Source organism: Xenopus laevis, chromosome 6S (genome assembly GCF_017654675.1).
Source record: "Xenopus laevis strain J_2021 chromosome 6S, Xenopus_laevis_v10.1, whole genome shotgun sequence".
NCBI classification, from domain to species: Eukaryota; Metazoa; Chordata; class Amphibia; order Anura; family Pipidae; genus Xenopus; species Xenopus laevis.
The window spans coordinates 21,037,381-21,051,157 of NC_054382.1; the positions used below are offsets into that span (position 1 = coordinate 21,037,381).

The 13,777-nt window shown below is 40.4% G+C and overlaps 1 protein-coding gene across 10 annotated transcripts in view; it reads right to left on the bottom strand.

Annotated features, from left to right (window-relative positions):
• Positions 1-4,491: 4,491 nt before the first annotated feature.
• Positions 4,492-13,777, bottom strand: part of cacnb2.S (calcium channel, voltage-dependent, beta 2 subunit S homeolog) — a 186,561-nt gene continuing 177,275 nt past the window's right edge. For 7 of the 10 annotated variants that reach the window (XM_041567433.1, XM_041567429.1, XM_041567435.1 and 4 more), the window contains 4 exons: positions 11,769-11,920; positions 9,515-9,610; positions 8,721-8,906; positions 4,492-7,185 (listed from right to left, as the gene is read on the bottom strand). In XM_041567433.1, the coding sequence (XP_041423367.1) occupies positions 6,697-7,185; positions 8,721-8,906; positions 9,515-9,610; positions 11,769-11,920 (923 nt within the window). In that variant the 3' untranslated portion in view covers positions 4,492-6,696. The remainder of the gene's footprint in view (positions 7,186-8,720; positions 8,907-9,514; positions 9,611-11,768; positions 11,921-13,777) is intronic. The other 3 variants (XM_041567434.1, XM_041567430.1, XM_018269120.2) reach the window with 1 other exon arrangement.

Genomic DNA, 13,777 nt, shown 5'->3' on the forward strand with positions numbered 1-13,777 from the left:
CGGCAATAAAAGGAGCGACGGAAAACACTTAGAGCAGTGTTAATGATGAGCAATGACAGAGCAACCTTTAGACTTTCAGTTTCATGAAGCAACACTATGAAATTTACTGCTGGAGAAGATCATGGAAGGAGGTTGCCACAGCATTTGTGCGCAATGGAGTTTTATACAAGGATGAAGCTGGAAGCAACACCTTCATAAAAACTAAGGGGCAAATTCACTAAAGGCGAATGATCCGCCACACTTCACCAGACGAAAATTGGTGAATTTTCGCTAGCGACGGCCATTTTGCCCTTTAGTAAATCTGCCCCTATGGGAGAAACCGTGAGAATTGTTTGGTTGAATTGTCTATGGGAAATACACCGCGATTGGCTTTTTCTGTAGATTGGTATTGCTGTCATTGGGAAGTGATCCTCGCTCAGGAACAGCAAAGTGCCTCCCGTGCCACCTAACAGTATGTAGGCACAAATTAGGAACAAGGGTAAAGGTTTTAATCTGTGATTTATAGCATAAAGCCATCATGCCCTAGGTTTTGAAGTCTATGGGGCTTATTTACTGCCAGCGAAGTTGCCCATAGCAAACAGTCAACCTCTCTGCCCCAATTATCAGGCAGCTGAAAATACTAAATATCTATCACATGTCAAATGAAAGCTAGGATCTAACAATGTTCAAAGGGGAAATGTACTCAGGACTTTATAGAGGCACCAGAAATTAGCCTGTCCCCTGCTCCTGCGCTTATCACAAGCACATATGTTTACCATATAGGCACCCCCAAAAGCTGCAGCCTTAGTCATGGTCACACGGTTGTCTATAGAGCAGATATGAATCCTGCATATAACCGTTCATGTGACAATGTAAAACTACTCTAGAGTTCTCTTCTGAGCACTCTGGCAATTGACATTATTTGTAGACTCCTAGATATCATGAGCGTAGAATCAGAGTGCCCCCTGCTGTCCTACATGCGTAAGGGCTGGGCAGAATGGCAAACGTTGAATCTACTGGTGCAGAAATCACCTCCTACTGGTTCTCTGCTCGGTTATATCACTCCTATCACAATGACAAATTTTGGTTATCTGTCCTCTTTGATTGTGGCTATTTCAGCAAAGACCACTCCACCCCACGCCACGTTTGTACTTCTCAAAGGGAATGTCTATATGTGGATATTGTTATGCAAAGTAACCTGAGATACCTTGTAAATGTGACAACTGAGAACCCTGATGGACTTGACTCATATTAAATACCCTAATGTCATAAGGTCTCTGTGCCACTTAGATAAATTATTTTCCATATTCCTTCAGGACTGCCCTTCTTCTTCATCTCTGGCACCAGTGTTGGCTGATCCTCCAGGATTCAAGGACAATTTCTGGTGGACCCTGGTATCTGTGAGACCTCCTGCTCCTGACCATTTGGCCTATTTCATGAGAGTTTTCAATTGCTATATGGGAACAAAAAGATGAAATAGATGGAAAGATACATTATTATTATATACAGTTGTGTTCAATATAATAGCAGTCTGACATCACTAACCTGATCAATCATTGTATTTGGTAGAATTTATATTTGTACATGGCATATAATTTACTAGTAGGTGTAGTAGAGTAATAGAAAACCAGCAGACCCAACAGTCACGACATGCTGCTGATTCTGTGTCAGTGAATCATTAATTGAGGCTTGTTTAGCAGTGTTCAAAATAATAATAGCTTGTTCCAAATAATAGTAGTGTGGAGTTCAAATAGTGAGGAAAAAGCAGGTGTCAATTCCGGCACTTATTTAAGGAAGGGAGGCAGCAAATGTTGTGCTGCTGGTTCTAGTGCATTTCTTTCTGAAAATCTGAGTAAAATTGGTTGTTCCAGACATTGTTCAGAAAAACAGTGTACAGTGTATATATTTAAGTATAAGCCGAGTTTTTCAGCATCCAAAATGTGCTGAAAAAGTCTACCTCGGCTTATACTCAAGTCAGTGGGCAGTAGCTGAGATTGCAGTCACTTTTAATCATTCCTATACCAACAGGAATGTTGGTTTGCTTGGGGAGAGACTGCAATATCACACAGCGCCCTCTGTTGGTTATATGAAAGAATAACAGTGACTGCAATATCACACAGCGCCCTCTGTTGGTTATATGAAAGAATAACAGTGACTGCAATATCACACAGCGCCATCTGTTAGTTATATGAAAGAATATCAGTGTGCCCTCTGTTGGTTATATGAAATAATAACAGTGACTGTAATATCACACAGCGCCCTCTGTTGGTTATATGAAGGATTAACAGTGATGGCAATATCACACAGCGCCCTCTGTTGGTTATATGAAAGAATATCAGTGTGCCCTCTGTTGGTTATATGAAATATTAACAGTGACTGCAATATCACACAGCGCCCTCTGTTGGTTATATGAAAGAATAACAGTGACTGTAATATCACACAGCGCCCTCTGTTGGTTATACGAAAGATTAACAGTGATGGCGGTATCACACAGCACCCTTTGCACATGGTAGTGGGACAGTGGGACAATGCACACAGTAATCAGTCACCATCAACTTTGCAAAGAAGTCCGGTTGATCGCTGGGGGGGTCGCTTTGGCAGAATGTGCGCTGCTGGGAGACAGCACTGTAGTTGTGTCTAGGCTTATACAAGTGTCTAGGCTTATAAATTTTCCCAGTTTTTGTAGGTAAAATTAGGTACCTCGGTTTATACTCGGGTCGGCTTATACTCAATTATATACAGTACTTTGATTAGATAGTTGATTGAAGTACAATTGATTTGACTTATTTCTACAGATATACCATGACTTGGATTATTGACAATCTTCACAAACACAGGTGCAGAAAATGATAGGCTGCTCAGCTAAAATTATCGCAAATGCTTTAAAATGGCAACCAAAACCTAAAAGACGTGGAGGAACACAGAAAATTATCATTTAAATGGATAGAAGAATAGCCAAAATGGCAAAGACTGACTAATGATCAGCTCCAGGAAGATCAAAAAGGACTAACGTTACCTGTGATACTGTTACAATTAGAAGACGCCTATGTGAAGCCAAACTATCGGCAAGAAGCTCTTGCAAAGTCCTATTGTTGAAAAAAAGAAATGTGCTGTAACCTCTACAAATGAGCAACATCTTGGTTCCAGAACAACAAGATTGACGTTATGGAGTGACCAGCCCAATCCCCAGACCTTAATCCAATAGAAAACTTGTGGGGTGACATCAAAAATAAATATCATTATAAAAAGGAAAGAAAATACACACACACCAGTTGTATGGGAACATCATTTTTTGTTGTCAGATTTTTCTCCATGTTTAGAATAACATGTAAGTTACAGCCAATGTTTGTATATAGCATAATAAATAAATAAATCCATGTACCAGTCCCACAGGGCTACAGAACCTACAATTCATTATCTACAAAGGCCGTTTTTGAAGTATATACAAATGCATACAAATCAGATTCTGGAAAATAAAGGTACTTCCCACAAATATGCATGTACAGTATTCAACAAAGCTCATATTTAAATAGTATTTTCTTTTTTTCTGAAAAAACATCTTTAACAAAGTGGAGGGGTATGAAAAAGCTAAAATGGAGGTCATAGAAGCCGACCTTCAGTTTTCGGGGGGGGGGGGAGAGGGGAGGAGCCAGAATGCTGAATGGCGATAACACTCACTGTTGCAGTCACATGAAATGTTCTTACCCTTTGAGTCGCACAGAGAGAACTTTAATGCACAGAGGCTAGATGTACTAAAGGGTGACATTTATACATAGGGAAATATTTGGGCAAAGTGATAGTATTATCATCATAGTATTACCATCTGCCAGTTCTAGCGCAAAGAAAATTATTTCCAGCTAAGAATGTGATTAAAGTTTGCCGTGCGTCAGACGTATAGAAGGAAACTATCATAGGTGGGTGCTATTGTCTTTTGACCATTAACTTTCTGTTGGCTTTCTAGCAGAGCTTCACCCTTCCCTTCTTGCCATCCTGAATAGATGCATGCATGGACTATCTGGAAGAAGGAAACAAACATGGCAGTGTGGTGCTAGAAAGTACCCGGGGGTGGTATACCTTTTTGTTAAAAAGAAGAGCACAGGCCTGGGGTATATGGTCATTTTAGTTGCTGTGGGGCTGCCTAGCAAGTTGGCACAACTCAATGCTTTAGAGTTTCCTTCACCTTTATGCTTCATAGCAGTAAATCTAGATATGTTCTAGAAGGCTCATTCTCTAGTCATTGCTGCAGTCATTGTGCCCTAATGGATGCACAGAGATTGCACTCAGAAAGTACCTTGGGGTGGCACAGTTTTATAAGAAGAAGAAGATCACACGAGTGGGGTAGACAGTAAGGGGCAGATTTACTTAGGTTTGAATGGTAAATTCAAATTTTCTAATTTTTTTTTGGAAAAAACTCACAAATTCGAATTTATAACAACCAATTTGAATGTGAGATATATCACACCTTGGCCTTGGAAACAGTTCTAATTCGATGCTTCACCACCTAAAACCTGCCGAGTTCATGTAGAAGTCAATGGCAGAGGTCCGTTGAACTATTTTAAATTGTTAATAGTAGTGATGAGCCAAATATTTGCCAAGTTTCGCTTTAAAAATTACCCCCCATAGACTTCAATGGGAGAAAATAAATGTTGCCCGTCAAAAAAATTTGATGTGCAAAAGTCACAGGTTTTTTTCTGTAGGAAAACTCAATTGCAATTCGATTTGAGTTTTGGGGTTTGGGACTGTGGTAGTGGTGTCAAACAAATTGCCACCTCTTAATTGCAATTTCAGTGTAATCTAATAAAGGACAATGAAACCCAAAGGGGTGTCAATTTGTTAAGACTTCCCACCAGTCACCATAATTAGTAACCTGAAATGTTAGGACAGTAATGGCACCTACTTGAAATTAAACTGCCACACCACCAGCTACTTTGAGAATGTATAGAAGGAGAAGGGAACTCATTATCATTGGTGGGTGCTATTGTCATTTGACCATAACCTTCCTATTGGTAGAGGGTACTTTCTAACAGAGCTTCACGCTTCTCTTCTTCTGGATATCCCTTGTGCCATCCTGAATAGATGCATGGACTATCTGGCAGAAGGAAAAAACATGGCAGTAATGTGCTAGAAAGTACCCTGGGTGGTATTTCTTCTCCAAAGGAAACTTTGGCAAAATTCAAGACTATATTGCCTTTGTGTCCAAGGCTGGGGCTTATTGGGCTAGGAACTCTAGCAATGCCACCATTCTTGAACACACTGCATTGCAGCAGAACCTATGTTCCAATGAAGACTGCCGTGCATGGAAATGTGGACTCAGTATTGTAGACTTTCTATCCTGGTTATGTTCCTTGTTCAGCCAAAACCCAGGACACACACACACATGACAGCACTGCTTATTGCTGGGCTGCACATTCTGCTACTAGCTACTTTCAAATTCAGGAATAATTTAGGATTTTTTAACTCTACAAACTATGATATTTGCCTAAGCAAGCCTCACCCTTTATTATATCAAATTTCAACTTAATGAAACGGGCGACTTGCCCTCTCCTGCCCAGCTTTGTACAGTTCTTGGTATTAATTTCTCTTATACTATCGAAGGTGCATTTAAATATCACAGCTATAAATATATAGATATATTTCTATATTTACATATATTCATGACCAATTTAGGAGTTTGTGCATATCCACAGGAAATTCTGTATTTTTCAAGCATTTTATGCACCAAATGCACGGCTGTACTAACAGTTGTTTTCCAGTGCAAAACATAATGACTCTCTTCAAAGTGACTCAAAAACGATTTGCACAAAAATAGAATACAAATATAAGGATTTATCATCTGCATGCTTACCTCGCACGTTGGGTTAGTCCCATTTTATTCCAACAATGGTTCTGCAAGAAAATAGATTACGTATAATACTTAACACTACATCGGATCATGGTATCTAAAGACAAATGGACCTCTGCTGCCAGGCACATTTCTAGCTGAGAAGAGGCTAATGAATTTAATATATTAATATGAATTTAATTCAAATAGTCCTATATGTTATTGTTTCCCCAAGTTAGTTCCAGTCACCAATGATTTATATGGAGCATGTACAACTGTGTAGAAAACATGCAGGAATGAGGGGGGAAAGGACAAATAAACTCTGGTTACAAGACATAGAAAATGACTGATAATGTATTGACATGAGAAGAGTAAGGCAATATTAGCTCTGTTTCAAATTAAAATAAAAAAGGGAGGAGACGATTAAAAAAAAAAAAATTGGGCCTTAAAATACGGAAATCAAAATTCATACCAAGTGGCTACGGCTGAGAATGCAACAAGAAATGTGACGTATCTACTTTGATACTGAACATAAACAGAAGAAAACCTTTGCAGTGATCACACATAGGTTTTAAATGTGTCCCCGCCAGACAAGGATAAGATAACGCCACCCCACGCCTTGCTTTAGAAGAGCAGCATCTCTTTAAGAAGGACAGGCAGCTTAGACATGTTAGCCACAGACACAGCTAAAATGCATGGTCTGCAGAGTCGCAGTCACACCAGGGCAATTGGAAAATTAAAATACTAGCAAAAATATAAAAGTCTATGTCGTTGCTGAACAGGCAACCGGAATCCAAATACAGATGACATGGCAGACGCTTATGTTCTGCGACAAGGAGCCAATGATGCGTTACAAGAATGGGAAAATCACATTAAAAGGTGTCTAGCAAGCAACATTACTGGCGGACATACACATCCCTGTTCCATTCCGTCTCGTTTCGTTTCCTAGGAACTTCTCCATCCTTTTCGCAGTGCCGATCCCTTGATTTATGACGGCTGCGGGGTTTGTTGCATTCATTGTGGTCTTGTTCCCTGTCCGGTTCATTGGGCCGAAGCCGGCTCTCTTTGTGTCTATGTTCACTAACTGCATGTGTCTCGTCCCGATGGTTATGTTCCCTGTGTGAATCTGGGGGGGCGTCATGCTCAGAAGCAAAATCCTCCTTTGGATCTAGGTAAACGGAATCTCTGTTCGCTTGGGTTTCGTTATCTAATGTGTCCTGCCTGGAAAGCCCTCGGCTCACGCCACTGCGGTGATTGTGGTGCTGCGCAGAGGAGGAAGAGCGATGTTGGAACTTCTTAGTGGGTTCAGCACTTGTGTCTTCCTCAACCGAGCCAGTTCTTTCTGGTGCTGAATTCTGATTCTTCTGGTCACCTTGGGAACTCTGCTTGCAAAGAAATTAAAACATATATTAGGCTTCTAATATCTAGACAACAACCACTCTTGTAGTCTTGGGTAAGCTTTCTCCACCAGCATTGAGAACAACACATCAGATAATTTAGGATCAGGGTTATTTTAAGGCACCAGCAGCCCCAGAGCAAACATCTCACTGGCAGACCTCTAGAGCCACCTCATCTGTTAATATCCTACTCTCAATTAGGTGGACATGAATAGATTACTGAAACAAACTCCCAGTCCAAAGTTGATCCAGGGACTCGTCCAATCGACATCTTGGAGCAAGGAAGGAATTTTTCCCCATTCTGAGACAAATTAGAGAGGCTTGAGATGGATTTTTTCACCTTTGCCTGGATTAACTAGGTGGGTTTCACTGATGAACGTCTGTCTCTTTTTTAACCTCATCTATTATGAGACCCAGTGCCCACGACCTAGATTGTTTTTTCACCTTCCTCTGGATCAACTAAGTAGGTTTCACTGAAGAAAATGGGTCTCTTTTTCAACATCATCTACTATGAGACTGAAACATAGTTGTACTGGGGTAACCGGGGTCCACTGGTTGGATGGGGTTTTTCACCTTCCTCTGGATCAACTAGGTGAGTTTCACTGATAACGTGTCTCTTTTTCAGCTTCATTTACTATGAGACTTAGGCCCACTGGATACCCAAATCAAGGGCCCACCACCCGGCCCCCCGCTGACCCCACTCTGTTTGCTATGCCGTACCTACAGGGTGTTGTAATATATGCTTCAGTTACTGCTGTATAGATTTAGCAGTATAATATAACTACTAATACAAGTGATTGTATGAGAACAATCTCCTGATGTTATATAAAATTAAGTATATCTGTTGCTTTGTCAAATGAACAAGTTACAGCATAGATGGTAAATACAACTTCAAGGTGCATCAAATAGTACAGGGAGACGGCATATGTGTTAATTGCTGCTCCCCCAATATCTGACTGTTCACTAAGGCTTTCTTATCCATCTTTGGCCTGGGAAAATCATTCCTCCAGAAGAGGTGGATTTTGATGTTTTACAGCCCCAATAGTTTATTACGCATAAACAATAGCGCGCACCCCCTGGCAATGCAAGTTAGCTATTTTCAATATAATGACATACTCCTATCATTTAGCAAGCAACATTCCCTATTATAAATGTATCATATAATACAGATATAAAGGGTATGGCCTCCACACTACCTACATAGGGGGAAAAAAATAAAGATGTCCGTCTTTTCTTTCAATCCAAAGTTGAGTGCTGGTGACTGGATTGTGGACTGGTGGCAGGGCCTAACAGGATTGGGAACTAGTCTGGCTGGCCAGACTGACCCTGGACTTAGACTGAGGGCAAGGGTGCTACTATCATAAGTCCATGTGAGATGGCAGTGTGTGGCCTAGTAACTTTAAGGGCTGAAATTATTTTTTCCAAGCACTTTTTCAGTAATATTAGATGGACTCTATCATATATCTTTTGGAGCATGTGCTGAAAATCACTGTGGCCACACTCTATTGATAAAAGCCCAGTACCTGTGTGTTGGAGGGTGATGATGGGGTTATGGGGAGTGTTGCTGTGGTGAGTGTGCGGGAGAGAAGCACATCAGTAGAATTGCTGCTTGGAGGATGGGTTGACTTCCAGTAGGCTTCCAGGTAGTCGGCCAGGTGCTCACATGCATCTTCAAGCTGGTTTTCATCCAGAATGACGTCAAACATTTCCTGGAAATTGAAAGTGTACGTTTAGGCTACAAAACTGAGATACTACTAACACACAAACCCAAACGTGTATTCAGGAATGTGGAAGTATGTTTTTGTATCTCCCCAAAAGCTCTGGTCTGAAGCCCATGGTGCTTATGTAATTTGGGTTGAACATATTTGATGTACCGAATCATTTGGCACGGGTACACCATTTTCTCCTACTTTAAGACACTTACCTTCTAGTCTTTGTCTATACACTGTGAGATAAATGTAAAATTACTCAATGAGCTGTTTATTTTTTTTAGTATTCAAGAGATTAGACATTTTTAAACTTCTCATAAAATGCATTCGAAACAAAAGCACTGCCTGCTGTTCATTTAGACTGACCAGAAATGAATTTAGCGAGAAAAAGAAAGTCATGTGATATTGCTTTGCTTAGGACAGGCCAGAGAAACATCAGATAACTCCTCTTTATTTTAGAAGAGAGACAGGAGACCAAATGCAAAATATCTAATGTCTACATCCTGCTCAACATGAATTACTGTCAATGTTCCCCTTTATGTTTCAGCACAGAGAGAGCGAGTGAGAACGTGAAGACAAATAAACTTAAGTACTTTAGGTTTAGTTACCGGAGGGCACTGAGCAAGCTTATCGGCTGCCACCATTTGGACATTAAGATGCTTAGCCTGCGATTTTCCTCTTGACTTTATTAACCTTTGTAAAACCTGCAGAATAAATGAAATGCAGCACAAGGTGAATGGACTGGATCTGAGTTAAACCAGCTTTTAGTTGTGCAGGACACAGAGATCTTATCATAGAATATCTCCTGATCAGTATTCTGTAACCAACCCCACTCAGCAGTATAAATGAAAGGTAAAAAATACACTAAGGGCAAAGACAAACACTACGATTCAGGAGATTAGTCGCCAGCGACAAATCTCTTTTTCATTGGGGCCACTAATCTCCTCGAACTGCCTCCTGCCGACTAGAATTTAAATCGCCAGCAGGGTTGGCAAACAGTGCTCTTCGTTTTCCGAAGTTGCCTCAAGAGGAAACTCCGGATGACTTCGGAAAATGTTGTGCTCCGAGTGCCATCCCACCGGCGATTTAGTTACTTGCCGGCGGGAGGCAGTTCGGGAAGATTAGTCGCGATTCATCACCGGGCGACTATATCTCCCCAAATCTGAGCGTGTGTCTCTGCCCTAAATGAGCAAACTTCCTTCAACTCTTTACCGGGTTATTGTAGTACAGGTATGAGATCTATTATCCAGAATGCCAGGGAAGTGTGTCTTTTGAAGGGCCATATTTCAAGCATGGGACAGGGTGCAAAGTGCAAAATCATGCCTGCCCCATAGATGAACATCCAGAGATCCTGACACAGGTGCTTGCCTCTTAAGTATTCAATGCAAAGACCAATGATTTGTACATGAATAAAGTTCTGCCTGCAGTTAACGTTGTTGTATTCTAGAGAAACGCAGGGCGAGCCATCAGCAGACACAGGGTGCAAAGAATGGCTGCCCCTTAGTTCCTTAGTCATTTGTAAACAACCCCCTAAAATGTCTTCCCATCTCTTGATGTTACTTCAACAATTGGTTTACTTCAGAGCTTTCTGAATAATGGATCTCTGGAAACCAGACCACATTCCTATTGCACTGCAAAAAAAATTCAGTTCTCTGCTAAATTAAATCCATCACATTTAAGGGTAGAGACATGCTCAGATTCTGGAGATTAGTCTCCCAGCGACAAATCTCCACTTCTTCGGGGCGACTAATCTCCCGAACTGCCTCCCACCGGCTAGAATGTAAATTGCCGGTGGGATGGCAATCGGTGCAAATCGTTTTCCAAAGTCGCCTCACGAGGAAACTTCGGGCGACTTCAGAAAACGAATCGCTTCGATGCCATCCCGACGGCGATTTAGATTCTAGCCGCGGGAAACAGTTCAGGGAGATTAGTCGCCCCGAAGAAGAGGAGATTTATTTGTCTCTGCCCTAAAAAGAGGGCTACAAAGCGTAAGCAGAAAAGCATTTAGAGCAGATATATGATATTTTAGTAAAATAACAAATTTTAAAATGACGTTTTTAAAACCCGCATATTTTAGTGCCATCAAGACCCCCCCAAAAAACAAACTCATTTTAAAGGGGAATTATCTTGAAAATAAAAATTTAATATAAGCTTCAGCATACTGATTTGTCTTCACTATTCCTCTCTCAGCATCTGTTTCTCTTCATTCTCTCTTCATTCAGGAGTTGGGTGTCAGATGAATGATCCGATATATCTTATAGGGGGGTTCCTTTTGCCTAGAATATATATTAGAGCTCACTTTATTAAAATCACCAGAGATCATGTCTCTCTACAGGCAGGATTTGTGTTTTTACTCGAATCAGTTATTTGAGTGAGCTCTAATACATCTGCTAGGAAAGGAAGCCCCCCCTATAAGATATATTGGATCATTCATCTGACACCCAACTGCTGCATGAAGACAGAATTAAGAGAAACAGATGCTGAGAGCGAAATAGTGAAGATAAACTTGATTTTTTCAGAAACAATGCAGAATTTTTAATTGATTGTATTTAGAACATTTCTTACTTCAGTATGCTGAAGCTCATATTGAATTTTCCAGGACATTTTGGATCCCAGCAGCAAACTAACTACCAGTGGAAAGCAGCGGAAAAGCGGAACCATGCAGGGAAGCAGGGGTTTCTGGGAGCTTGATTTAAATAGGATTTTACAAAAGTCAAGAATGAAAATGACCACAGATCTCAATAGATATATCCCATGCAGTACATGTAGTACATTATATGCCGTTGTCTTAGTAATTGGAGGCATAGGAGCAAATCCAGGTGTGAAGACTGAGCAATATTTAGCATATTAAATAATTTTTACCTTTGGAGAGGAAATTTTCACAAAGACTATGATGGGGGCGAGGGAGGTTTTGCCGAGTTGAGTTGGATGGTTGATAGTATCCGCATCCAGAACAACAAGCTGCAACGTCCTCGCTAGCTCAAAGATGCGCTCAATTTCACTTTGAACTTCAGCTGGGGGTGAAAAATAGAAACTCTTACATTCAGTTATACTTTGCCTGTTACTTTTCTGCCCGTGTTACTATGTCAAACTGTTTGAGTTTCTGCAGGGGAAGGACTAACTCAATGTAAATATATAAATGTAAATATATATACATTATATACCTACAGCCTCAATCCCCTCAAACTCCACCCAAATCTGCCCCAAACCACAGCCCCTTCTCATCAGCGATTTCCTGATTGGAGCCCTGTCCGTGTCCATTGCTTGTTGCAGACGGGTGTGCAACTGTGTATTGGATACAGTAATTAAATCCGATGAGGAAGGGACTGTTGTCAAGATTGTCTTTTAAATTTCAGTAGCAACAACTCTCAAATAGTGATGAGCAAATGTATTCGCCAGCCATGGATTCGCGGCAAAATTGTGACTTTCGCAATGTGCGAATATTTTCATGAAATTGCAGGAAAAATTTGCAGAGAAAAATGTCCATAAGAAAAAATGGCCATTGATTTTAAAGGGATACTGTCATGGGAAAAAATTTTTTTTCTTAAAATGCATATGTTAATAGTGCTGCTCCAGCAGAATTCTGTACTGAAATCCATTTTTCAAAAGAGCAAACATATTTTTTTATATTCAATTTTGAAATCTGACATGGGGCTAGACATATTGTCAATTTCCCAGCTGCCCCAAGTCATGTGACTTGTGCTCTGATAAACTTCAATCACTCTTTACTGCTGTACTGCAAGTTGGAGTGATATCACCCCCCCACCCTTTCCCCCCCCAGCAGCCAAACAAAAGAACAATGGGAAGGTAACCAGATAGCAGCTCCCTAACACAAGATAACAGCTGCCTGGTAGATCTAAGAAAAACACTCAATAGTAAAAACCCATGTCCCACTGAGACACATTCAGTTACATTGAGAAGGAAAAACAGCAGCCTGCCAGAAAGCATTTCTCTCCTAAAGTGCAGGCACAAGTCACATGACCAGGGGCAGCTGGGAAATTGACAAAATGTCTAGCCCCATGTCAGATTTCAAAATTGAATATAAAAAAATCTGTTTGCTCTTTTGAGAAATGGATTCAGTGCAGAATTCTGCTGGAGTAGCACAATTAACTGATGCGTTTTGAAAAAAACATGTTTTCCGATGACAGGATCCCTTTAATGCATTTGGACAAACAACAAAATCGCTATAAGAATAAACGCCCATTGACTTTAATGCATTAGGACAGAAAAGTCGCCATAAGAATAAACACCCATTGACTTATGCATTTGGACAAAAAAGTTGCCATAAGAAAAAACAACAAAAAAGAGGAAAGCACACTCTATAATTAAATAAAAACGAATTTTATTGCATGCAGGCTGCCTTTTTTTTGATTTTTGTGGCCCTGATGAAGACCTCTATAGGTCGAAACGCGTAGGGCGACATGCTGTTGCCATGTGGGGTAACTAGCATGCAATAAAATTCGTTTTTATTTAATTATAGAGTGTGCTTTCCTCTTTTTTGATTTTAATGCATGATTTTTTGGAAACTACAGATGGGTAGTGTCCTGGAGGTTTAGCACCTCGCTTATGTTTACTTTTGTTAGTTTTTGATTTTCTATTGGGGAGTGTGCGCCTTCTACCTCTATGTTTTATAAGAAAAAACACCCTCTGACATTAACACATTTAAGAAAAAAAACTCATTGACTTTAATTCATTAGGACAAAAAAGTTATAACACTCATTGAATCTTGCGTAGAAAAATAAGTCACATGTAAAAACGCCCATTGACTTCAATGCGTTCAATTTTTTTCACAGTTTTGCAAAGTTTGCGGTGAAGTGGAACGGGACAGATTCGCTCATCACTACTCTCAAATGACTCAGATACAGGTATAG